This window comes from Idiotropiscis lumnitzeri, chromosome 5 (assembly GCF_059441095.1).
Source record: "Idiotropiscis lumnitzeri isolate Australia: NSW breed Sydney's pygmy pipehorse chromosome 5, RoL_Ilum_1.0, whole genome shotgun sequence".
Lineage (NCBI taxonomy): Eukaryota > Metazoa > Chordata > Actinopteri > Syngnathiformes > Syngnathidae > Idiotropiscis > Idiotropiscis lumnitzeri.
Window position 1 is genome coordinate 26090675 of NC_142395.1, and position 27677 is coordinate 26118351.

At 40.2% G+C, this 27677-nt stretch overlaps 2 protein-coding genes across 3 annotated transcripts; both read left to right on the forward strand.

The window, feature by feature from the left end:
* The first annotated feature begins 918 nt into the window (after window positions 1-918).
* slc38a8b (solute carrier family 38 member 8b) lies at window positions 919-6511 on the forward strand. Its single transcript, XM_088297110.1, has 10 exons — window positions 919-1107; window positions 2270-2468; window positions 2991-3147; window positions 3215-3319; window positions 4123-4180; window positions 4305-4419; window positions 4503-4650; window positions 4840-5042; window positions 5707-5758; window positions 6142-6511. Exons 1-10 carry the CDS (start codon window positions 919-921, stop codon window positions 6242-6244), a joined length of 1329 nt encoding a protein of 442 aa, XP_088153236.1. The 3' UTR covers window positions 6245-6511.
* A 6724-nt stretch (window positions 6512-13235) lies between these two features.
* On the forward strand, window positions 13236-17170 carry cmtr2 (cap methyltransferase 2). 2 transcript variants are annotated; one of them, XM_088297317.1, is made up of 3 exons: window positions 13236-13320; window positions 14213-15478; window positions 16055-17170. In XM_088297317.1, the coding sequence occupies exons 1-3, from the start codon at window positions 13312-13314 to the stop codon at window positions 17090-17092; spliced, it is 2313 nt and encodes a 770-aa protein (XP_088153443.1). In that variant the 5' UTR covers window positions 13236-13311; the 3' UTR covers window positions 17093-17170. The 2 variants fall into 2 exon arrangements, with proteins under 2 accessions (XP_088153443.1, XP_088153442.1); XM_088297316.1 differs by lacking the exon at window positions 13236-13320 and adding an exon at window positions 13340-13771.
* The last annotated feature ends 10507 nt before the right edge of the window (window positions 17171-27677 follow it).

The following is a 27677-nucleotide window of genomic DNA, read 5'->3' on the forward strand; positions in this document are numbered from 1 at the left end:
AACACTGGACTTGTCACCAGTCAATCACAGCAATGAATAACATTTGTAAAAACATATAATATTGTAACAATATTCACGAATACGCAAAAGTCCATTTGATGCCCATATTAGGATTTTTTTTGTCCATAGTGGAGGTCTGTGTTCTGCTGAGAACTATTCTTGTTTGTAAAGTAGGTGAAATATTGCAGTTGTTTCCGACAGAAAAGGTCAAATGCAAAAAGAAGCGTCCCTAATTTTGTGAGTTGAAAAAAATGTTGCTCTATTTTTTTTTTTTACTGGTCCCACGTTAAACCTAATATATCATATTACGGAAATAACCAATCGAACTATTAAGATCTGTGAATTAAAATGAACAACTGCAAATGCCTCGTTACATCCATTCAATGCATGTTTCCCCTTCTGGTGTTCATGCCTTGGCCACCTGGGGGCAGTATAATACAGACACTATTCAAGAATTTCACAATTGACCCAGTAAATTCCAGTAATGTTAGTCTTTTTCTTTTGTCAGGACAAAGAATATGGGCCTCTATAGTTTTATGGTCTGTTTACATGTGCTGCATCACCGATTGTGTTCAAATAATCATGTGCAAAGTCAATCTGATGTTTACAATTTTGAAATTCTGTGTATCTCCAATGAGGTCAGTCAAAATTGAAGCTTCAGGCTGACTTGAATGAGAGGAAGACCAAGCAGACGCCTGAGTGTCAAATTTGTCACCTCAGAGTGAAATGTTTAATAGTCGTAATGTCCAATTAGAGCACGTGGTTGAAGTGGCAGCAGCACCATGCACGCACCCCTCCCCCCTCTCTAGAATCATTTGTAAAGCAGAGCAGAATGACCCTGACAGCGACGGGACCACAGCAGAGAAATTAATTGAGCCAAGAGCAAGTGTGAGTGAGTCTCGGAGAAGATAGAGCATCATGGAGGAACTAGCCCGGGAAAGCATCAGCCTTCTGGCTCGGTCTGCGTCCCATTCGGATCCCCCGCGGCTGGGATCCTTTGGTGCCGTGTTCATCATGTTGAAGTCTGCACTAGGCGCCGGACTACTAAACTTCCCCTGGGCCTTCCAGAAGGCCGGGGGAGTGACGATGGCTGTTAGCGTGGAGCTGGTAGGTGAACATTTAAGTAGAATGAAAGTGATTTATACGAGTGCATACCAAGAAGAAAATATTTCAAATGTAGAGAATTGAAGTGAGGCTGAAGTCTTTAGAAGTTCTCTGCTGTCTAATGAAGTGATTATTATGGTATGTCTATGTAAGGTCTTTTTGGCCTTATTGTGTGTAAAGTCATGGGTAATTGACACCCCCACCATAATTTTCTTTTTTTTAATTTGCTGTACATGCCAGAGGATGTCAGCTTATCTCTCTTAAAAAAAAACTGTAGTGCTTTCAGTTGAATTCGTTCTGGGACGCCAATCACACGCATTTAAAATCAAATGCTCCATTGTAATGAATGGAACGGCCATTATTCTGGTCCGATCACTCTCTCTCTCTCTCTCACTCTCTCTGCATTGCTCCAGCAGCAAGGACTAAAGGTGCACCTCACCGGCCAGAGTTCAGTGTACGACATGCACACTTTCCAGGTTTTCGTAATTGTATAAAGTCACTTGCACGCTTTACTTTCTTGGGAGCGACACTGAATTCGAATCGCAATTGATCCATGCACAGCGGTAACTTTTATTATAGACACAGCTTGACACGACTTGAGGCTCCAAACAGTGAAAAACAGAGGGCAGATTTTGCTAAAAAAAATATCTGTGAATATGTAAATTTGCAAGTAGAGAATCGCAAACACTGTACACACATAAGTCTTTGTATCCCTCGTGTGAAATAGGCACTTGCTTTTCACGGGTGAGTTCTAATGAATCCACCACTCGAGGCCCTCAGCTGTCACTGCTTTGCTTCCACTGACTTTCACTGCAGGCAGTTTCCTGGTACAGCAGGAGGAACAACAGGTTAGGGATAAAGTAGGGCTTTCTCAATTTAGAACCCTAACTGGGAAAAACACATCATTCATGTATTAACTTCACATCAGCATATTAATTATATATAAATTTAAAAAAAAAGCTCCTGCACAGTTAAGATGAAGTCGTGTTATATGACACTTCCCAGACAGATGAGTGTGTCCCAGACAGTAAATAAATAAATAAATAAATAAATAAAGTGTCTTAGGATATTTTCAATACTTCCGATTGGTTAACTAATCAATTTGTAAAGACTGATTATTAGCAGCAATTTGTTGCTGATGACATAATCTTGGCTACTCGCGCAGGTGTCTCTGGTGTTCCTCATCAGCGGACTGGTTATCCTTGGCTACGCCTCGTCCGTCAGCAGACAAAAGACGTATCAGGATGTGGTACGAGAGGTTTGTGGCCGAGCCATCGGCCAACTGTGTGAGGTCTGTTTCTGCTTCAACCTCTTCATGATATGCGTGGCCTTTCTGGTGGTGGTGCAGGACCAGCTGGAGAAATGTGAGTTTAAAGTTTTATGAGCAGACCTTGTCTCGACGACTGCGTTACACTGCCCCCTGGTGGACAGGACACGCACTAGAAAGATGATCAACAACCTGAATAATTCTTTACATTCTATTTTCTCAGTTATTTGTTTATTAATTTGGTAAAATACTAGAGAGTTATATTTTCATATTACACTTTAACATTAATATTTTTTGTTTGTTTGCAGATTTATACATAGCAGCAGTGCCCATTTAAAAATTCCACATTACAATAATAATCTTTTCAATCATCAGACTTCATTTTTCATTGTAGTTGTTAAACATGTCCCTGGGATGGATGACCACAACCTGCTTTTCATTTTTCTTTTTGTCATCTTGGCCATCGTTCTAAATCCTTTCATGTTTTTGCTGTATTGTGCTGATTCTTATGATCTCAGCAAATATTCATTCTTGATTTACAATACATATCTTTCAAGGTTTGCAGTCTTTTCTATGCTTCATGATTTTGGTTTCTTCTTTCTATTTTTGTGTTCTCCAGTGTGTATTTCTTTGTATGAGACGGTGACGGGTTCAGGTGAAGGGGAAGTGCCGTATCACTGGTACACGGACCAACGCTTTGCCCTCTTCGTCATGTGTCTTGTCATCATCCTGCCGCTGTCCATCCCCAAAGAAATTGGCATTCAGAAATACACAAGGTTTGTGTATGCGCACATCGGAATCATATCCTTTTACTGTCATTGAACATAATTATCTTCACTACAGTGTGCTGGGGACATTGGCTGCGACTTATCTGTGTGTGGCGGTGATTGTCAAATACAACCTGATGGACAACCACACGGCCATTCTAACGCCACAGCATACTCAAGGGTCAGTCAAAAATAACACAGAATGTACAATAGTAGCACAATTAAATTGAATGTAAAGAAGTTACACCGGTTTTTTTTTGCCACAGTTTCAGTTTTAATTCGATGGATATTTTACTGCTTTTTTGGTATGCACACCTTGGCCACCTGAGGGCAGAATTTTACAGACATTCAGATGTAACGTAATGGGAAAAAATATTGTATATATGTTTATTTTCATTTTAAACTACTAAAAGTAAATTTGCCAAAAAGAGTGATTTTAGGTATTCCACGTTTTCTTTTCTGTCTGTTAGTCACATGTTATGCCTTTAGCCGGCATTAAAATGAACAAGAAATTGAAGAAAACAATGTTGTCTAGCTTGCAGTAACATAAGCCATTCTTTTGGATAAATAATTTGATTTTTTTTTCAGTATTTTAAAATGTTTTAAAATTTTTGTTTGGTTTAGTTTTTTTGGTAGTTGCCCTCAAAAATCCTCCTCAATCACACACCACCACCACCACCTCTCCACCCTGCTGGAAGCAGTGGAACTATGACAAATGCTTTGAAATATACAACCCCGTTCCACCAGGCTAATTTATTTTTTATTATTATATTTATTTATTTATTTATTTATTTATTCAGTGAAATGATATGCAAATTACAATATCGCTAACTGTCGTTTCTAACTTTGTCCACTGGAGGTCGCCCTGACCCTCCATTTTATTTCTGTGAAAATGTCGAACACCAACCGTGACACAAAATTACCGTAATTTATGTATGAATCTACTTTCGTCCTGGTCTGCAAGTGATGTTCGTGTCTTTACAGTGTGGGTTCATGGGCATCTATGTTCAGTGTTGTGCCGACCATCTGCTTTGGTTTCCAGGTAGGATCCACTCATATTTAAAATATCTTCAATGTAGGATTTATTCTTTGAGTCGTCAATTTTAAACAAAATTTCCCACAGACATCTTGTAGAAAGTCAATTTGAGTCCTGCTTCTGTGTGCAGTGTCACGAGGCCTGTATAGCAATCTACAGCAGCATGGAGAACCAGAAGCTTATGCACTGGGTGTTCATATCTGTCATCTCCATGCTCTTCTGTTTGCTCGTTTACACTCTCACCGGTGAGTTGACCTCTAAAAATCATTGAGTTTCTTGCATTATTAGCTGAAAACTATTAAAAGGTGTCCACTTTTTCTATCACCAGGTGTGTATGGCTTTATGACATTTGGTCGAGATGTTGCCTCCGATATCTTGATGTCATATCCGGGGAATGATGTCGTCATGATCATTTCCAGACTGCTCTTTGGAATATCAATAATTACTATTTATCCAATTATTCTTCTTCTCGGGAGGTACGTAAAACCATTTTTTGTGTGCAACCAAAAAAAAAACAAATATGCATGACATATGACAAATACAGGTGAACTTACTTTGACCTCTAAACTTTTGAATGCACATATCCTTCTCTGTTACATTTTGTGAGTAATATATGTGAGTTGTGTGTTTGATACAAAACAAAGGAAAGTCTGTCCGTCTCACAGATCCGTCATCCTGAACCTGATGGTGCGGATCCAAAGGCGTCGTCGAGGAATCGTCACAAGCTCCTTCGAGAGTCGCTGCAGGGCGCTTCTCACTGTCATCTGGATCACCATTACGCTTCTCATCGCCATGTTTGTCCCTGACATGGGCGAGGTCATCAGTGTCATAGGAGGAATCAGTGCCTTCTTCATCTTTATATTTCCTGGTACATTTTTTTTTTTTTTTAAATGCACAAAGTACATGAAGACTGGCCACCATATTAATTTTATATTAACAATCTTTAATGGAGTCATTCCAGAATTGGAGCACAATTTAGGCACCAAAAATATATTTTTTATATTCAAATATTAAAAAATATAAAATATTTAAAAATATTTTTAAAAATATATTAAAAAAATATTTAAAAATATGATTTTTTTAACAATATAATAAAATAGTAAAAAATATTACAAATATTAGAAATGTTAAAAATATTAAAACTTCTAAAAAATATTACATTTTTAAAAATTATAAAAACCATTAACAATATTAAAAATATATAAAAAAGTAAAATAAACTATTCAAAATATTAAAAAATATTTTTGAAAAATATTATTATTAATATTAATATAATAGTGAAAAGTGTTGACCCTTCTCTGGTTATATATGATGACAGCTCACATTACAATTCAGTGCAATTCTACACCAATTCCAACTAAGCTACAAACACAACCATTAACCTAACGACAACCAAAACGGATCTAAATTAATCTAAAACAGAATTATTGATACAACTCTTAGATTAGCTTGTCAATGTGTACCTCATCCTGTGGCGAATTGAGGCTGCATTGCTGAAATAATTGCCAAGTCGTGTCTGTCTTGTAACGCAGGTCTCTGCTTAGTGTTCATCATGCAAAATGAACCTGTGAATTCGAGAGTCAGGTGAGTATGCTTCCACTAAATATGGTCAATCTTTTCTCCATTGAACATACAGGATATACGGATATCAATCAATGCAACAATTTTGTTGTTGCTTCCATTTTTCAGAGCTAAATTCAAGAATTTTTTTCTATGCACACAAAAGACCAAATCTAATTACTAAAAACGTGTCTAAATATGTGTATCGTGAGCACTTCTGCTTTGCCAAGATGGCTGTAGTATTGTAATAATTAAAGCTAACGGTAAACTGCAAATGTTTTATAAGCTTATTTTGGTCTGATTTTATTTTTAGCCATATTTGCGAGAAATATGCACCGCCTTTATATTTTTGTTAGTCTCTCTAGCATTGTCTATATTTTTGCTAACACATTTGCCTTGTTTTGCAGAGTCGTTTTAACAGTTTGGGGAATCATAACCATTGTTGTTGGAGCCTTCATCTTTGGACAGAGTACGACTATTGCTGTCATGGAGCTTCTTGATAAATTTTGAATGTCTTAACTATCCTCATCATCATTCTCAACATCATAGTGCTCCACTGTGACTTCTGGGCGATTAGTGGCACTCTTTTGCACAAGTGAATTGACGTTTCTGTTATTTGTTTCTTTTTGGAACTTGTGTCTGTGATTCTCATCCAGGTCGTCCATTGACATATATTATTGTTCTCTTTTTTGGAGTGAGACTGTTGTTGTTTTATGATGTCATTTAATTAGGTTCAATTAAAAAAATCTATAATAAATCTTTTGTTGTATTTGATTATATATGAATACAGTCTGAAAATAATTATGAAACAATGATTTAATGTGAAACCTTAATAGGTTTAAATGCGCTACACAAGTGAACGGCCAACGACCAAAATACTCTCGAGTCATGACTAAATCCCAAAATGCATTCTGCTTAGAGCTGACAGGGGGCAGTATTGCATCTTTTATGAATTACATTTCCATCAGCGGACAGCACAGCACGTCCTTCGTTATTAAGCAAATTGCAATTGAAATTTCGTCATTGCACATATGATCATTTTGACATTATCGAAAATTCTTGTTGTAATTAGAATGTTTGCTTTTCTCTACTGTTGAATAACCATTTTTCCTCTCGTGGACAAACGATATATTTTCTATGCCTGTGTGCTGAATCATTTTATGACTGATTTTAATCTTTAACTGTCCCAATTTCAAGACTAATGGTTCAGGTGTGCTGGATATCACTGACACTGACGAGCATTTTAAATGAGTTATGGTCGTACACATACTTACTCCATGTGCAAAATTGAGTAATGTTTTGAGGGGTAGATAACTAGAGTAAACTACAATTACGAAAGAGATTTTAAATGTGTCTGGATGCCTCGGAGTAGGAGCATTACCGAAGCACATGGCAAAGAAAGATTAAAAGATCTCTCCCTCTGGGCGCATATACTTTGTTTAATTAATATAATTAAACTATAAACCATCAGGAAACAACAGTTAATTTCTGTAATGTTTTGGTCCCACCGATCCAGTGCAGTTCTCAGCCTCCAGAGACAGGATTGCTGCTTGTGTTGAGCCCATGAGAGATTATACAATATTTCAACCTGCTGGCCATATGATTTAATCCAGTAAATGTGTGTGCGTGTGTGTGTGTGTGTGTGTGTGCGCGTGTGTGTGGTTGGGGGGGCTGAGGCCCAGTAAATTACACCAAGTCCCTTAGCTATTTTTCTCTAAACGTAAGACAAACTTAAAGTAACCAGTATCAGAATGTGTTTGGATAAAAGTCAGTGGCATCCAATATTGTGCAAAAAGCATGCATCACCTATTGCAATTTCTTACTTAAAAGACTACTCATCATTTTGAATATAGCCTATTCGACAAAAGAATAACAAAATTAATTCATAATCTAGTTTTTAAAAAGTCTGGTAAATTTTTAGGACAAATTAAGAATATTTTATTTCACTTTTACTTACTTACTCCGGACAAAAATCTGTAAGAATTCCTGTAAAAATTCCTCTTTTCCTCCTTTGAACTTTAAGAGTCAATCTCTTTAAATCAAGATTATTACCAGTCCTATTCCAAATGAAAGTTTTGACTCATTTTTATGGCGAGAACGATCTTAATAGGCAGCGGAAACAGGAAGAACTCCGTTGCCTCCGGTACAAATCCTTTTCGGTTAAAAACTCAGAAAAGCTGCATTTGATTAGATCGGCCTTTAGTCGTAAAAAGAACCTGAATGAGCATATGGTGACACATTGTGGAGGCAGGATACTTTCTGCCTCAGCCCGGACTTTATGTGCAGTTTTAAGTACTATGCAACACTTGTCATCATACCATACTATGCCATAACATGAAATTGAATAATTTTTGGGGGGAAATTTTAAGGATGAAAACACTATTGGATTAAAAAAAAATACAAGAAGTCATCGAATTACGTTTCGACGGCCATGCCTCGTTTGACATTTTAGGTTCACACTGCAGGCAAATGCGACCCAGAACGAATTTATTTATTTTTTTGCTGGTATGTGACCTGTGTATTTTTTAATGACAGTTGTTGGAAGTATGGTGTGCTTACTTTCACGCAGACACCAAGGTAACTTCCATAGAGCCCTTTTATTCCAGGGGCTGGATAACAATGTTAGGCGACAACTCGCCCGGCCAACAACGTAGGGAACGTTGACATTACACAGTACAGCGACACTTAACGTCCACACGGTGGTACTGCAATACCACCTGTAACAGGGTGTGCGACTCAATTACGGTTTTTTTCCCATCCCACTTGGGCCACTTTTAAATGTGGTCCGAGATTGGAAACATACAGGATTGTTTTTAATGCAACCGCAGCCAAACGGCCAGGTCGCATGTATCCGTCAATGACGTCATCCCTAGCACAAAATGCGCTCCACTTAGGCGGAGGGCGAGTGCTGGCAGCTGGGAGATCGAATCTGCAAAGTTGTTGTGAGTAACAGTATTGACTTTATATTTTACTTTAATTGAATCCCACTTGAAACATGACGTATAAAGTGCACATTTAATTTATGGTGATGGAAATAATTCAGCCACTACTTTTTTTTTTACGCACGGCAGTGACATTACGTCTCCATGCAAGGAGGTTGAAAAGCGTCGCCTCCTCATCATTAATCGCCCAACTAGAACTGCTTCGACACGCGGGACCACATTTACTTCCGTAACGACAACGTCGTGAGTGACGTCACCTCTTCACTATTTTCGCACAACAGACTGAATAAGGTCGCATTCCTAATGTAATTCTAACACTTACACAAAAACATTTTTCACATGATGGCCCCACTCCAGGTGTGTTGGCTAAATTTTAAATCAGCGTCCGTCTGGCACAGACAGTCGTGTCAAGCCATGAACATACCGGACAACTGAACAATAATCCATCGCAAGTCTAATCAAACATCTTGAGATATTTTAATCAAAATGAACGGGTGGACCGACAGACAGGCCATTAGCATTTCACAGCAACTACAAAAAAAAACAAAAAAAACATTCTTCATTCTCTACATTAGATTATGTTTTCATTTTCCTTTGCGACATTCATTACCGCGCCGTCCCCTGTAGCTACTGCGTTATCGAGAAATTACTCGTAATGTCCGCCTCTTGCGGTGCTAATTTGTGGCACCGTGTCTCTTAAATGTTTAATTGTTCCTGATAAGAATGTCAGAAAAAGGGGCCGGATAGTAATGGATGTGGCTCCAGTTCCTTTACAATTGATGTGTGCGTGTGTGTGCGTGTGTGTTGGGATGGTACGTGTAGGTAATACCAGTAAGATGAAAAGCAAGTTTCTTTCTTTCTTTCTTTTTTTTTTAATTAATTAATTTTTTTATGAACCTTTCTGGGCTTGCCGGATACGCGACATGTATGTTTTATGTAGTATGACATTCTTGTGTACATGTATCCGCGTGACCTTCTTTATTATGCATCAAGGTTCTTGTCGGCTGACTGAGGTCTTCGTGGATGGAGATAGCGTGCGTCCATCACTGTGCGGCTGGCCTCTGTTGGAGTGTTGACAGCAGGTCTCTGACCTGCGGGGTAAGCCTTGCATGGTAATAGCTGCATACAGTATTTGAAGAAGAGACTTTTTTTTCACCTTGAATGTGCAAAAAAATGAACAAATGTGATGCATTGTGTTGGTTTTCATCATAATATTGACTCATTTGCATCGCCCCTTCATTGATGATCCAAAAGGTCCTGACTTTGTGACTTTCATCTTCATGAACTTAACTCCACACTCTTTACAATAAGCAGCAATTTGGCGAACAGTGATTAATGCATCAAAAAAAGAGGCTGAGAGCTGTTTCGTACCAATCTCAGTAGCAGTTCATTATCAAACTAAATAATACAACAAAGACAATTACACCTTATGTATATTTAAAACAGCCAGTTTTCAATCTGCTAACTTAAAGCTAATGTTAATTAGCATCTATGTTATGCTGAGTCAAATATTCAAGAAACAGATTGAACACAACCAGTCCAGCAACACATGTAGACAGACAATACAGTAGTAGTCACAGCCTTACTGTATATTATTTATCCTCTGCGTAGAATGAGTAATATTAGTGCTGTACTAATGAGCTGAGAGGTGTGAGATGTCTCGGGAAACAGTTGTTTTTTTATCATCTTTTTTTCTCCACATTTGATGTAGGAACAAATATTAAATATCCGATAAAGGATGAAAATAAAATAAAACACAAAGCAATGCCATAAATGAGTACTTGCAGGAGATGGAGTAGCATTGCAGCAGTGACATTAACCTTCCTTGATTTTTCATACAATGTGAGTGTAGCTTGTCTCAAGTCACACTCAGGAACTCATTTTACTTGGGAGTGCATCTGTCATCCAGCGCAGTCGTGCCTGAGGCTCAAACCTCTACTGTCCGTCCCTCGGGTTAGCGTTGAGTGCACCAACTAGCAGACTAAGAGCCTAAGATGCTCGCCCACAGGCTAGCTCTTTTCTTCAGGCTCTCGAGGAGCGCACACTGCATGGACTCTGTCTATTGAACTCCGCTCACACGTGACCACATGTAATCGTTGGATTAAGCATGTGTTCATCGGTCCTGCCTGGAAAGTGAGGCCGAAGGATGATAGAGGTACCACGAGTGATGGGAAAATGAAGCTTCAAATTTGCTTCATGAACCAGTTGTAGTATTTTTGGAGTCCTGTAGATGGCACTGTTGCTTTAAATAAAGGGTTTGTTTTTTGTTGTTGTCTGTTTTGAGTTCTAATTGTTTCAAATTCGGCCTTGGACTTTGTAACACTTGTAAAAAAGAATGATATTTTCAAATGTTTTAATTTTCTCTGATTTAAAGTCATCTTGGGAAAAGTCATCAAATTTCAGGGTCAAGAATGATATTGAGGGTACGTAAATTCCAGTCAAATGCTAAAATGGGTCAGAATGTTTGGTGTGGATTGATCTTGCTTTGGTGCAAATGTAGAATTTTCCATTGTCCGTTTAAGAGTTGTAATTCATATGAAAAGTTGGATGATTTTTTTAAAATTGTGAATACTCGGCCACTCACAAGTTAATCAGGCAACCGCATGATTGAGCTGCGACTGAGTGCTTGCAAATGGCAGAATCCATTTTTAGAACGTGAAATACAAGCAATAACACCGACTTGATTGATCATCGCATCACTGGCTGATGAAATATCTTCTATTGGTATTAATTGCTCAAATGAAAAGGGTTTGATAAATGATATGCGCAAATTAAGTTTCACGCCAAAACTGATTTTTATTCTATTTGATTTTTTATTTTTTGTACACGTAATCAGGACAGTGGGCCCAAGATTGCACAATGACACTTGTCTTAGCTGAATGATGGTTGTCCACTGGGTGATATTGAGAGGGCTCCAGTGGATGCTGTAATAATCCACGCCGCGTATAGGGTCGATGCAGCTACTCCTCATATTGGCAGAACACATTTAATCTTTTTTCGTTGTCACGCATGACCTTTAAAACCTCAATCTCCTTATAATACAACAGTTGCGGTACAAGCACATATACGCCGACACACATATAGATTTTTCTCATGCAACATTATGATTTGATGTTTTTTGTTTTTTTTCCCCGACCTATAGGCATATGTACATGGCGTGCTGTCGCAACTGATTCTTTTATGGAATCAATTATTCGATTAATGACGATTGGCTAATTGAATAATCAAGACAATTACAATCACTTTAAATTGAAGAGAATGTCATGATTCACTTTTTATGAGGGCCTCTCTGTCAACCTGGCAATTGCCTGTATTTGCCGAATGGTAGGTCCGCCCCTGATTTGTACAATACCTGTCTTGCGAAAGGGACAACCAAGCGGACTCCATAATGCACACATTAATATTACAAGAGGTTCCAGTGGTTTAGCTGCAAATAGAAAGACAAAATGTTTACAGCTGCCATTTTGGAAATCCTAATTGCACCTGAATATCCCAGAGGTCCATTATTTATGAATAAGGCTCCCTCTGTGGGTGTCCTGCTTTTGCGTTAAGCCCTCAAGTCTCCCATCTCCTACCAAAACCTAATTTATACTCTTGCAGCACGCTGTATGTATATGTACAATTACTGGACGTATAGGAAATGGCCCCCAAGCAGAGAAACTAAACATCCAGAATGCTCATGCTCTGCTACACTATGCAGCAAAAGTCAGGTTGAATCAGCTCACATGCCAAACAGCTCTAATAATTATACAGTAGAGATAAGTTTGTAGTCCACACAAGCAAGCTCAGTATTAAAAGAGCGACGTCTTTTTGAACATTTCTAAAATAGACATCTTATATCGGATTATTTTTCTGTCTGACATATTGTAAACAATGCGATTTGTCAAAGTCACTTCACATTGCATTGCGTTCAAGATTTATGTTAATGAATCTGCAAATCAGTGATGCTCTGAAGACAAATGTCTGGGGGCATATTTAAAAGGCTATAAGCAAGCAGATGTTTTATGATTCATTTGGTAATTGCGTCTTAAACTGTTCTTGTCGAGCTGGCTCAATAAACCTTAGTGTATCTGGCATCTCAAATAAAGCATTTACATGACAATGTCAACCTTAATTACAGTATTCCTTTTTCACAACCAGCCTATTTTAGTCTAATTTTCAAAGGTTTGTACATTTAGTACAATCAAATATTGAAAAAAATACAACATCTGTTGTATACAGTAGTCAATATTATGAACAACCTCCCCCATATGTTTGACTTTGTCTCATCATAATCTTTTAAGACATCGATCTTTCAATGATGTTCAATTAGTTAATTGATGAATGAATTAACCCAGTTTAAATTCACCCAGACCTCCTCCCATCTATTTTCCACAGTGCTTAAATTGTGAAACACTGCACTTGACATTGATTTTTTTTTTCAATGCCGTTAATAATAATATACAAACAATGTTAATGTGGACGTGAGTTGAATTGTATTGTTTTCTTAAAAAAAAGAATTGTAGTGTATGTTGCCCTTTAAAATGCAACTTGCAGCGCTTGTGTTGACGCATGCGTAATGTGAACCTATGACCTCACGTGACTGCGTCGGGCTGCACGATCACGTGACTGCGTATCTTCCGGGTCGGACTTCGGATGAGTGCGGTGAGTTTTTAACACTTTACGACTGTTTACATCTCAACTTTAGTGTATGTGTCGGAAGAAAAGCATTGCATTGAAAACATCTAGTTATATTAGTCGGTTAGAATACCCAGAATTGGTTATATATGGTCACCTTTAAAACGATTCCCCTATTGTTTTAACGAGCTTACTCGAAATTGTCTCTGGTTTTAAGTTAGTTTACGTTGACGACAAAAGGTTCGCGGTGGCATATGTTGAGAAAGCACAAATGCGAGTGAACACTTGGAAGTCGAAACTAACATTACCGGATATTTTTCGAGTCCCTAACTCAACTATTCAGACAAGTTTTCATCTTTTCAAAAGATGATCTTTTCATTCCAGAATGAATATCGGCACCACCGATTTTGAAAATAGACCATTTGTTATTTATTTATTGTTATGTTTTCAAGAAAAACAGGGAATACACCATCATACAGTAAGATTTGTCAGCTCTACACTTTTTTTTATGAGATATTTGTCATTTATATTTTGCCGTGCTCTGGAGCAACCCTGTTTTGCAGACACCGAAGAACACATGTTCGAAAAAGTAATTGTCTTAGAAGTTAAATGAAGTATATTTTTTATTGAACACCCATTTAATTTTAGTATTTGTCCAATCTGGCTTGCAATTCATTGCTAACTGTCTAGTTTTTGCTCAAGCGTAGATGCAAGTGGTGTTAGCTGGTCATGAACAAACTTCGTTGCAAAAATGAAAATGACAAACTTAGATTTGAATTTTCCCCTTTTCTGGTAATACGTTCGTATAAGTAACAGTAACTCCATTACACCTGAAAACGTGATGATGTCATTTTTATATCCACAGTTTTTCAGTGTCCTTTTTTTTTATTGTACCAAGCACCTTGTTCCCCCACAACAGGTCAGGAGGATGATTTCAGGCAGTGGAACAAGGAAGAAAGTCTGCAGGCAGCAGCAGCAAGTGAGCAGCGTTGCATCTTGTGATGTTGATGCACTGACTGAGATTAAATGTCTATTCAGTAAATTTAGAACCTACGTCAAACCGTCCAATGACGAATGGCGCTGCCCCAATACGAATGTCACCCTCAGACAACGCATAAAAGTAGAAAACTGCCGCCTTCAGGCCTTAAAAGTGTCCCTCAATGCGGTGAAGAACCAGCTCAGTGACAAGAACATCGAAGTTTGGCATCAGCACACCAACTCCACCAATCGGGCCGGGAAGGTCATCGCCACGGTGCGCTCTGCCGCCAATGCGGAAATCTGCACTCAGGCGTGGTGCAAGTTCTATGAGATCCTGGGAACATTCAGTCTTCTTCCTGAAGAGGCGCTCCTCTCCGGGGAGCTCAACACGGTTCACCTGTGTGAAGCTCCCGGGGCTTTTATAAGCGCCTTGAACCACTACATCAAAACCAGCGAACGCACGCGCTACTGCGACTGGAGCTGGGCCGCCAACACGCTCAACCCGTACCATGAGGCCAATGCAGGTGGCACGACCATCGCGGATGATCGGTTGATCGCCAACACTCTGCCGTGGTGGTTTTTTGGGTCCGACAACACTGGCGACATCATGCTCCAAAAGCACCTCCTGGAGCTGCAGGCGTTTGTGGCAAACATGCAGCGGGTGGATCTGGTGACGGCGGACGGGAGCTTCGATTGCCAGGAGAATCCCGATGAGCAAGAGGCGTTGGTGACGCCGCTGCATTATTGCGAGGTGACCGCCGCTCTGCTGCTCCTCAGCTCCGGCGGCTCCTTTGTGCTCAAAATGTTCACGCTATACGAACACTCGTCTGTTTGTTTGCTCTACCTGCTCAACTGCTGCTTCCGCACCGTCAGCGTCTTCAAACCTGCTACAAGCAAGGCCGGCAATTCCGAGGTTTATGTCGTGTGCCTCCACTACGATCGCAAGGAGGATGTGAGGCCTCTGCTCTCCAAGCTCATCCGGAATTACGGACCGCATCTGGCGGAGAGAGAGGCGCTCTTCCCGGAATCCTCCATCCCGTTGTCATTCCTCGCGCAGCATGAAGAGCTGTGCATTTACTTTCACACTCTGCAGGTGGAGACCATCACAGAAAACTTGAGATTGTTTGAAGGAATGAGTGCCGAGCAGAGGGAGAGGCTCGAACACATAAGGGATCGTACCGCTCAGGAATATCTGCATCGTTTCCAGGTAGGAAGTTATGTTATTTAACTTTAGGGCTCCAACTATTATTTTCAATTATTTCTCTGTCTATCTGTGAATTTATCGATGAATCTGATTTAAAAAAAATAAATAAAATAAATAATAATAATAATTTGGTTTAAAAATTCACGTATTTTCCCGAACTTCCCAATGGCCATCCCGCCCCTGACCGGCGGTGAATAGTGACAGGCAGAAAAATCAAATGTTCTTTGTATTCGATTAAACAAGCCCAGCTATCACATCGGGTGCATTTGTGACAAAATTGAGAAAAAGTCATTATTTCAGTATTCATACTTTTATACTTTTTTTTTTTTGTTTGTCACCTGTTAAATTTTTGTAATGTGAAATATGTACTTTGGTTCACCAAATATACTCGGCTACAATGACCCTCCTGTATTTTTTTTATCATGGTTTTAGTCTCAAATTGGGACTACTTGTAAAAAAAAAAAAAAGAAAAAATTGATTCGAAATAAAAAATATATTAACAAAAAAAAAAAAACATAGGACATTAAGTCTCACGTCATGGTTCTCTATAATTGAATTTGGAACTTTCTCTATGCCCAGGTGACATTCCTCCCTCGGAGTCGTTGGATCTCCCGTAACGCCGTCAGCCCCGCCTGCTGCCACGTCTCGGCGGGCCAACCTCTGGGCCCGAAGAAGCAAGCGGCAGGCTCCTTCAACGAGCGCAGGGAATTGCAGACGCTCAGCTGGAAGCAACGCGTCGAGAGAGGTTGTCACGGTGACTGGATACAGCGACACCGCTGTGAGACCGACGAGACGGGCTGCGTCTTGCGAGGACCCCTGTCCGGCTTTCACGTGGATTCCTGGTACGTTGTCATTGGCGCAGCACTGCCCGCGGTCAGAAACTCTCCGTTCTGTGCGGGGATTTTGTTAAACTATGTTGCTGAAGCACAGGTGGCCTCACCTGAGAGAGACTTGAATCAAGTGCTTCCCTGCAACTCATGCCACGCGGTTAGCGCCGCGTCCATCTTGTCGGACGTCGCAGGTCTTAGCGCTGATAATAAAGGGACGAAAACAAAAAGGCAGTGTATGGTGTTTGGTCGCCGCTCCGAGTGGGACGCCTGCGGGAAACAAACTGGGGAATTACTTCTCACCTTTCCTTCAGAGGGTTCATATCCTCAAGGAAACTGCGGCGCGCTGCACGACGCGGCGCCGTGGTACCAGCATCGGCTCGTCGGCCGTGTCGTGATGTCCCTCCGGAGGCTGACCTCTGGGGACGCCCTGTTGCTGCCCGTGTCGTCAGCGCTCACCCGTGTCTCGGCTGCGTTGGTGCTCTGCTTGCACGCTTGTTTTCGCTCAATCGAGTTCAGGTGCCCGCCCCCTTCTGGCGGCGCCGGAGCAGTGCTCGTTTGCGCAGGCTTTTACCCTCCCGCTGCGGCCCTGATCCTGCCGGCCCTGACAAAAGTCCAAAACTGTATAGGTGAACTCCTGAAAGGAGCGGATGCAAGTAAATCTTGTGCTCGACAGTTGCTCCAATTTGTGCCCATGGAGGATCAACTCAATGGAGGATTGACTGAATTCTTGCGGACCATGAACTCTGAAATCATGCGACACACGCTGCATTTGCTCATGCAGGCATAGAACAGCGAGACTGTACCCGTAAACGCAAAACGAAGCATTGTTATTTTATATTTGTATGGAATTAGTTTTTAGAATAAAAAATTTTATCGCTGTGTATTTTTTTTGGGGGGGGGGGGTCTGAATTAACTCGCACTGAATTTTATTTCCACCAAAACATTTGTCGATCACTTTTTCCTTCATCTGCAAATTCAACATGCAAAACTTGCACGTCACAAGGAGAAACTTGGCCGAAGCCATCGTCGTCCGGCCTCAGATTCACCAACTTAATTGATTGGCAGTGGATCGGGCTACCGCGACTGCTTTGGCCTGGTGACCCAGAAGTCACGTTTTGCAGCTGAATGTTGAATTTGAAGCGGAGATGAACGTTGATCTATTTTTATTTATTCTTTTTTTATTTATGTATTTATTTTTAAATAAAATTCAGTGTTCGTAATTCAAATTCAGAATCTGGCGGCACAGATATACTTCTATAATCGTGTCATCACATATTACGCAGAACAAGACACAATAAATCTGTACCTTAAAGTGGGATTAGGTCGTTTTCAGAATTCTTTTTTTTGGGGGGGGGGCGATAATGAAAAATTCTAAATGATAGCGTTTATATTTTATTGCTAGTTATGTGATGCAACTCTGTCAATGTCCTTTAAATATGCTTTTAATACCAATTTGTTTGAAATTAGTACATTAAGTAGAATTGATTATCCTCAAACTTTGATCTCCTGTAAGCTCGTTTTGTTTTGTTTTGCAGCATCCTCGTTTTGTCAGTGCCACATAACAACTTATTTAGCAGCCAAACACTATCCTATATATTTTCGTAGACTTAAATAATAGACCTCTGGAGTTGATCAAAAGGAGCAACACAAAATGTATTGTCTTTTCTGTTTTCTTTTATTTATGATTTGTAAGAGCTTCTCCATGTCAAAAAAATAAATGACAAGCCATACATGCATCAAATCCCTTCGCATCCGCACGACACACAACTGGAAATTGCTTTCAGTAGAACTCATGCATTGCTGTATTCGCTAAGGGATTTTAGGGGAGATTTGAACAAATAAAACGTCCCCGGTGTGGAGCGTCGCGCCTCCTGTCCGTCACAGATGGTTTGTGAGCCACTGCGGCCTACCCTGGAGTGCTGCTCGTCTCCAGCAATGCATTATTTTGTCCCAGGACGTACTGGAGCTTTTTGTCTTTTGGCCATTGTACTGTTTGACGCCAAGTTTGACATTTTTAGTTTTCTGGACAGTGATGAAACCGCCCCGCCCCCAAAAAGGCCATAAAATAATAAAGCAAACATTCTGTTCAAATAGCAGGTTTTTTTTTATGTATAAATAAAATCATTTCTAAACTATTTGTACCATTGATGTACCCTAACATGTACAACTCATTTGATGAAAAAAAACAACATTTCTGAGTGAGTAAATTTAATTCCAAAAGGTAGAAACAACAACATTTGTCATTGCCCAAAGAACACCCTCCCTACAGTGAAGCATGGCAGCATCATGCTTAGGGGCTGTTTTTCTTCAACTGGAACTGCGGCCAAAGACCAGGTTGGAGCAATTATGAGCAATTTGTGACCGCAGTGTTTGCACAAAACCTGTAGGGGGGGGGTCTGAAATATGTCTTGGGTAAAAAAGCCTACTAGAACAGCTGAACTAATCAAGGTTCCTATTTACCATGAGTTTGAATGTGATTGATTTTTTTTTTTTCTGAAAACTGCCACATTCCAATTATGAAAGCATGTGCACATGTGTGCACTATCACTCAAAAAGTTAATCAAATGAATTGGGTCACATTGGTGGAAACAAATGTGAAATTATTTTGCTTAGGCGTTTTTTTTTTTCCCATTCCAGAAACCTGGTATTGAACGTGTGTCGAGTTTTCATACCCACTGTCTTTTGAATCTATCTCTTACAGGGATAGTTTCATACTTCCCTCTCCCCCCACTACACAGAGGTCTATTAAATTCTCCCCAGATTACTCAGTCTTTTAATTAATTTGTCAGTGGAACACCCCTGGGATCTTTACTCTTTCGACGTTAAGGATTGTACATGAAAAGTGGATCTCACTGCAAAAAAAACAAAACAAGTGAATCAATCATCACTAATCTGACACCAGACCCAAACAGACCACTCAGATTAATTCAAATGGTTTATGAGATTTGGCGTCATTCAAGAAGAAAGAAGAAAAAAAAAAGTAGTTGTTTCCGATGTGATGACGAGAGGTTTGATTTGCTTTGTTGTCGACTGCAGATTTAATCATTTTTGCTTATGTAATATTCTTCATTGCACTTTAGCATGCTGGTGTTAGCATTTAGCTGAACACAGCCTCTCAGCTCAGCTCCATATTTTCAGTGACATTTACTATCTTTTTTAGTGTGAGCTGTTAGCATTTAGCTTATTTTAGCTTCCCACCTTTCACAAGTATGGCGACATTCTATTACAGTAATCTTTAGAAAAGTTTACAATATACTTTGCTCTTTGTTTAAATTCAGCAACATAAATAAAAAGTGCTAATAAAACTTTAGCATGCAGATGTTAGCATTTAGCTGCGGCCAGCATTATAGCTTGTGATCCTCGTGATGTTAAATTATTAGAAACTGACTGCATGGCAATACTACCGATAATACTCAATGTCACCTTCAAACTGATTTTTTTTCATTCCCCAAAATTAGGACTTCTATAAAAATAAAGTGATAAAATGTATCAAGAAACCCTCATAAATATAAAGCCAATTAAGCAAAATGCCCATGCAATTTAAATAAATAAACCTAAATAAATAAACTTCAACTTGTATTTTTTGGGACTAAAATGGTAATTTATTTTGGAACAACTTTAAAATATAAATTATTGTCGTTAATGGCAACAATGTTAGCATAACAAAGCAAGCAAATTGTTTGTTCTAAAACAATTTGCGGAGTTCTTTTTACTTCTATCTTTGAATTGGGAGACAATAAATGGGACAATCGGTTTTGTAAACTCTTATTTCACATTTTTCTCAATAGAAAAACTTAGTTTGTTGACTTGAATTTTTTTATTTAATTCACTTAGTATACTCCTGAATGCCATCGCAAATAAACAGCTGCCTCTTTGTCATTTAGAAAAAATTTAATAAATGATTTAAAAAAAAAAAGAAGACATTTTGGTTTGGCAATATTACTCAAAAATGGTACCCAGAGTCATTTTGACGTCTATGCCTTTTGATCTTGAATAAATGAAAAATAACTATATTAATGTAGAGATCAGATTTATGTGATGATACTGTATGTCTTAATAATATCAGACGTTTCAATTAGCTCAAAGCTAAGGGAGGGGGGGTAGTGACGGGAAAATGAAGCTTCAAATTTGCTTCATGAACCAGTTGTTGTATTTTCTAGTCCTGTAGGTGGCACTCTTGCTTTAAATAAAGCGTTTAAAAAAAATGACAAGTCAGTGTGCTTTCAGCCCAATGTTGAACTGAGAGTGCCATCTAGTGGACTCCAAAAATACTACAACTGGTTCATGAAGCACATTTGAAGCTTCATTTACTCATCACTAGGGAGGGATAATTGGAGTCATTGGTTTCTACAGTATATACTGTATATATATATTTAAGTATGCCTAAAAAACCTTCGCTAAATTCCCACTCTCCACCTGTGCATAATTATTCACTTTTTTTAAATGATGCAAAATGTTTAATCTTATAGCCCCCCCCCCCCCAATCTGCATCTAGCACACCCCAGCAGGTCCAGTAACGCTAATATGACAATCACTGAAATAGACTATCCAGTTTTTGGACTCTGAGTTACCGTGGAAGGGAATTCTACGGATGAGGAGCTGCATGACTGAAAGCTCTGGACCCAGAAGGGGATAAACGGCACAAGTGAGGGACATGGAGCAAGACGAGTGGAGCGTACGAGATGGAACGTCGGGATGATATGAGCGGGTTATTAGATGCATATTGATTCTGAAACTGCTCAAGATGATATACCGGGCACAGTTGTATGCATTTATATTGAAGTTTTCTATGATATTGATGCTTTCTGATAAGAGTGGGATTAAGAGTTGTCTTAAGTCTCCAAGTACCCACTGAAGGCCAATGTACCGAATGCACAAGCCGTCAGCGTGTAAAAGTTTGTACACCAGAAGGCAGAAAGGCGGCAGGGATGTGACCAGGGTGTTGCGCGCGAGATAAACAAAAGTTCAAAGTACAACTGTTTTTAATCTTGGGAAGTTGCAAAATGGATGTTTTTCTTTTCCTGACATTTCGCGCACCTATTAATGGCGACATGATGGTGCGCAGTGCAGCGAGCGCACCACTGAGCAATCCCGAGCCACCATCCGCTATCTGTCACAGCGACGCGAGGCACGCCAACGAGCCCCTCGCTCCTCGTGCAGCTGTTGTCTGACAAAACCTCTTTGTTTCATCCACGAAAAATGGATCATGCCGACACAACGATGGGAGATCAATCTTCATCTGAGGGAAAAAAAAAAAAAGATATCAAGCCGGTGCCATCTGGCGCAGGAGACGCATACAATGCTTTTACTTTAAACGCAGGAGTGTAAATGAAATACTCTATTTTCATTTGCGTGAAGCGCTCCACAGAACGGCTGCGGACGGCATTTTCAGTTGAGCTAACATTTGTTTCCTCCGCGGCTCCTTTTGCACTTGGCAAGACTGACTTCAGAGTATCGAATAGGCATCATCATGCACGGTGACGCGTCAGAACCTCGAGCTTTTTTTCCACAACCAGTCTTGCGCTCTCTTTTTATTTGGTATTTTTGTGTATAATACTCTGTTTTTCACTTCTGTGTCCCATCTGAGTCTTGCTATCATACAAAAGATTGGGAGGTCAAAAGTTTAGGATTCGGGCGTGTATACTTACGTCCGGCCCTCTGGCCTGGCCGAACGCTCATTTTTGGGGCGGGGGCTGTTGGGTGACAAATTTAAAAAAAAATAAAATAAAAAAAGGGCCTTATTAAGCAAGGCCATGGTGCGTGTGATGTGGTTGCCAGGCGGCCAAAAGTTGATCTTAATTTACTCAGCAAAATGGGAAAACGTAAATGAAGCTTCAAATCTGCTTCATGAACCAGTTGTAGTATTTTTGGACTCCTCTAGATGGCACTCTCTGTTCAACATTGGGCAGAAAGCACACTAACTTGACAATTTTTTAAACCCTTTATTTAAACGAACAGTGCCATCTACAGGACTCCAAAAATACTACAACTGGTTCGTGAAGCAAATTTGAAGCTTCATTTTCCCATCACTAGGCAAACGACTTTTTATGATTAAGGCCGCAGGGTCGAGGCCGGAACCGTACCGAGGTCAAGTGCCCGAAGCTGACCCATGATTGGCCGTCATTTTCAGTCGACAGCAAATGACAAAATGGCCAACCACCTGCGATGACTAAAAACAGGTTGATTTTGCTGCTTAACTCTTATTCCACAAACGCAATATTAATCAGAATGCCGTGTTTCAACTGAAGGGCCGGCATGGAATATATTATTGATATGAAATTTTCGGAGTTGACTTCCCCTTGAACTCATTTACTGCCATTGACGGCTAAAGACGTCAAAGATCCATTTTTTTTTTTTTTACTTGGCTGTTAGTGAATGAGTTAAGTAACATTTTAATCATCATACCTGTTATAGAGATGAAAAAAATAATTGACTATTTTCCTTGTTTTGCCTTTGCAGCACAGATCACATTTTTTTGGGCGGGACGTAGAGCTTGTAGCCACACGATTATGTTGTTGGAAAATACTATACACACACACATTGTAGATTTGAAGGTACAACTACTTCATGTTGCCGCTTTAATAATAGCTCAGGAACTCAGCCAGTTTCTGCAGTGTTGTGAGAAATGTGAAAATAGAAAGCACTAAAATGCCTCTTTGAAAGCCATAATCCAAAGGAACAGTAATGACGTGCTGCGATATTATTTGTGGTAACACGGCCCTGCATATAAACTTGCAGATAATGTCACGCACTTTTCTTTGCATGATCATGTTAATCCCCAAGACTCTAGTATCAAAAATAAGTACAGTCGATGAGGGTCCAATTCAGCCGATTCCAATATCAGATGTGTTTAAAGGGAGCATATATATTGAAATCTCAAGGCTGTTGGTGCAGCTTCATGGATACGAGGAGGGGGGGAGGCGATTTAAAAGCTCACCCAAGGGGAAAATAGGAACTGAAACTCATCAATCTGTCAATCTGTCATTTTCTCTTCATAGACAACAACAGACAATTAACCCCTGACCTGAGCTCAAGTGTCGATTGGTGGAGATGTTGCAGTTAAGTTGCTTGTTTCCACATCTCGATTTGTGGTCACTATATGTAAATCACGTTGGATGATTGACAATAAAACGTTATTCATATATATATATATATATATATCATGTTTTTTGGTCTCATGGTAGCTCATTAGATCGGCCCCACTTTGGATTTCTTTTCATTTGATGAATTTATGTCTCCATTTGTAATCACATCGACTGAATCCATTGACAGCACTTTCTTTCGTCCACATTACGAAGCAGGCAAATCAATAGCTGATAGATTAACTCTTGACGTCCGTATTTTTTCTCGCGTTCTCCTCGCAGGCACGTTCGATGACCTCACATCGACCCCTGTCTTGAACTGACCCCGCGCAGGCGATTGCGTGGATACGAGAACACAAATCAGAACGACAGAGTCGCTTGATGTCGCCGTTCAATTTCTGTTGCGCGCACTCACGGCGAGGACACAGAAAGGACATGTTTAGAAGACTTAACATGCATGTGCTTGTCATGTCTCGGGGCTTTTGTTTTGGGTGGCAAACATCAATTATTCGTTTCATGTCTTGGAATTGGGTGCACGGGTGTGTTTGATTCGGTTCGTGGATTGGCTATTTTGCAAATTGTTTTTACACAGTTTTTGGGTTATATTGAATGAAATTCGACTTTCGATTTTAGTTTTAGACAGCAAAAATTAGACGAATTTAACAGGAAGTATTTCCGCACAGACTCATTTTTGTTGAGTGTCATCCATTATAATCCTGCTTTTTTTATCGGTTTCATTTTATAAAGAACACCTTTGAGCATGATTATTGAATGCAATTTGAATTCAGTTAGTTAATTTAGAAAAACAAGTCTTTACTTTAAAGCAGGCGTGGACAAACTACGGCCCGGGGGCCACATGTGGCCCGTTGAACGTTGTAATCCGGCCCGTCAAACTTTAAATAAATTAAATGAATAAACCTTGTTAATGATTTATTTTCTAAATAATGCGGTGTGTCAAAGACAGATATATTTTGTTGTAAAGCTTTTGTTCACTTTCATTTAAAATGGAATGGTTTTTTTTTCCTCCGATGAGGTGAGGTTCCCAAAACACTCCATCCATTGCTCCTGGTCCGTTTTTAAACGTGCTTGTATTTTATTTTATTTTTTTTAAAATACGAGTAGAGTGAAAACAACACCATATTTCACGCTGAGCCTCATTTGTGAGACAATATTGAATGTTGTTTTACCCCTACAGAAAGCAACGGCTCTCGCTTCATTTTCTAATGTCCGCCGTCGTAAAGTCTTGTGGTAATCCGTTACAGCGTAAAAACCCCTAACACAACCCGGGAGAATGAATTGCAAATGCTATTTTGCTTTATCATTTTCCAGCATTCTCCCAGAGTCAAACAATTTGTTATCAGGTCTGCGTTGTGTCGCCGATAAACCGGCTGATTACTGCAATGAGGCAATCTGTCACTCACTTACACAAATCGCACACTCCCACTCTGATTGCTGCTCCGGCGCATTAATACTGGAGCAAATGTCTCTGGCACTCAAGACCACAAAGCCTAATTTGATCTGCGTGCACACTTCCACACAAATAAGCCCACTCTGGGATTCGCATTCTCCCCAACAATCTGCACATTGGGCTATTTATTGCCTATCTGAGCGTATAATTATGCAGTTTAAGATGGTGTGGACCAGAAAAGAGTACCGTGGTGTGTGTTTGTTATTGTAGCGACGCTTCTCAGCTGACTTTCCTGATGATCCGCGTGATGAAACGAGCGTGAAGAAGAAGCGAAAGGAGGGTTTAAAAGCCTCCCGGTAATTAGCGAGCACATAACTTGAACTACTCTGGAGTTAAAGATGTCCGTCGGGTGAGACAACCCAATCCCTTGGGTCACATCATGGCTTGATTGGACGTCCTCTTGGCCATCCAGAAGACGGATGGCCTGTTCGATTGAATGTGCTTTTATGGGCCCAGAACATGAATGTTTTAAATAGCAGGCAAGGGCATGTTGTAAGTGCACGGCGTCTGAATTTACACGTTCGTCTGTTTTGTGTGATGCTCTCTTGCGCTGTTTCTTCGCTCAAGTTTCCCTGACATTTGATCACGTCACGAAACGTTATTGGTGATTCTGCATCAGGTCTTTTTGTTTTCTGGGATATCAGTGACCGGTGAAGATAGTTCCCCGAGCAGTGCTGGTTTGCATACAGATTATTTTTGGGACAGATGCGAGGGAGACCTTCCACCCATCAAGGTTAAAGCTTTAAATTTGTCCACTGGCCACAACATTTGGTAAACCAGTACAAGATCATGCGATCCAATGTCAGAATATCAATTGGGATTTTCCGACACTGACAAATATGTATTCATCAGTGGCGGGCGGTCAAGGCCTTCAATCCAACATAATCAAGAAAAAATGATGATATTCTTCACATTAATGTCGCATTATATCCTAGTGTTGTATTTTTAGGTGAGAGTTTTTATCCAATCAGAATTCAGCTAGCTTGTGTTGCTAGGCAGATTTCACAATACCGGTATCACGCATTATTCTTTCCGAGGCCTTCAGATGCAATTGTGCGGGCATCTCTTCCGTCAAAGACAATTAGCTTTCAGATTTTGCGATAGCCAATCAGATCACAAGTTGGTGATGGTGAGCCTTCTCGCTAGCTTTACGCTGAACGTAATGATTGGATACTCACTCGTGAGGGGGCGGCGCTATGCGGAATCCACACACCCGAAAGTCATAACTGACCGTTGGAAAATCTCAAATATATTCATGCTTTTTTTTAAACCACAATTGCCGAAGGAGGGAAAAGTGTGGATTTAATTGCAGATACGCTTGCGAAGCCATTTTCAAGACAGACCTTTGAAGAGAATCTAGGTCATCCAAGACTCACAGCGTGTTTCTTTATATGATTTGTCCAGCCGTGGTGTCATAAATGATGGTATTATGGGGCGGATTCATTCAAGTAAGACAAAGTATGAAACGCACGACCCGCCAACTGGCATTCCTGTAATAATGTTTTTACTGCGAACGTAAGCTTCGTTGGTTTCAACATTCACTGCAAGGTCTGTTATGTAATAACTGCTAAATCATTTATGCAGATGTTCGCTTTGTCGTGTGGAATTGTCACCGTCAAGATTGTTTATTGATTGATGATGGCAAATGCTGGGAATAGAAGCGATAAACAGCGTCGCATTGTAAGAAGCCGTTCAAAATTAATTCCTCTCTCAGCACGCAGCAAGTTGTTGTTCTGACAAATCTGCTCTTAAAGCCACGGCTGATTTGCAGTGTAACATCCAAGAAAATGAGTCTCATTTGGGAAAGCAGATGCGTGTTCTTGAAGCGACGCATTCATGTTAACTATTTACAAGGTGTCACAAATTGCATTTCAGCAACACCATGAGAAGCTTTGTAGCAGTCACACTGCTTCAAAATGAAGGAAATGACTTCAGGGTGGTGAGCATCATAATCTTCAGCTTTAGTTCGGTGCGAGTAAAGCTTTATCACTTTTGGACGCATCCGCTAATTCGAGCTTGAAGCAAAGTTCTGGGCAGACATTTTCTAGCGTTGTGCAAAAGCCTTTTCTGAGAGTTCGGTGTTTACAGTAGTCGCAGGCCTCCTCGTTATCAAGAAACAGGGATGACTTCAGGATCTTTTTGTCTTCCGAAACTAAAACGGGATTGACCGATATACAGGGGGGCTAAAAAATATTTTATAAATTCATTTTAGAATAAATTAACTGGGGCTACACTGATTTCTGATGCCGCTATGGTCCACACCAAAATCCCGCCCCCTAAACCCGGATGTAGTGCCATCCCTGTTAAGAACAGATCCTGTTTGCAATCTGGCTTCAAATCTTGTTCAGGAGTGATTAAAAAAAAATTCTCCCATAGTTTTTCCAAGAGCCGACTGGTTAGCACAATGGCCTCAGAGTGGAGACGTCGTGGGTTCCATTCCGGCTCCGGCCTTCCTGTGTGGAATTTTTATGTTCTCCCCGTGCCTGCGTGGGTTTTCCCCGGGTACTCCGGTTTCCTCCCACATTCCAAAAACATGCATGGCAGGTTGATTGGACATTCTAAATTGACCCTAGGTATGAGCGTGAGCATGGATGGCTGCGATTGGCTGGCAACCAGTTCAGGGTGTACCCCGCCAACTGCCCAAATATAGCTGGGATAGGCTCCACCCCCCGCGACCCTTAACCTTTCACCTTACGTTTTCCTCATAATTTGCCGCCCCATCAAATGTCAGGACAATTTAAACCTTTAACTCTGCGCAACAGTTTCACATGTTGCATTGGCTCTTCCGCCGCTCATCCGCTTGTCCGTTCTGCTGGCAACGC

Coding starts and splice junctions, on each gene's coding strand:
- slc38a8b (XM_088297110.1), top strand. CDS start 919: ATGGAGGAACTAGCCCGGGAAAGCATCAGCCTTCTGGCTCGGTCTGCG. Junction 3,148..3,214: donor GGCATTCAGAAATACACAAG/GTTTGTGTATGC, acceptor TCTTCACTACAG/TGTGCTGGGGACATTGGCTG. Junction 4,651..4,839: donor ATTATTCTTCTTCTCGGGAG/GTACGTAAAACC, acceptor TCCGTCTCACAG/ATCCGTCATCCTGAACCTGA.
- cmtr2 (XM_088297316.1), top strand. CDS start 13,679: ATGAATATCGGCACCACCGATTTTGAAAATAGACCATTTGTTATTTAT. Junction 13,772..14,212: donor AGGGAATACACCATCATACA/GTAAGATTTGTC, acceptor CCCCCACAACAG/GTCAGGAGGATGATTTCAGG. Junction 15,479..16,054: donor AATATCTGCATCGTTTCCAG/GTAGGAAGTTAT, acceptor CTCTATGCCCAG/GTGACATTCCTCCCTCGGAG.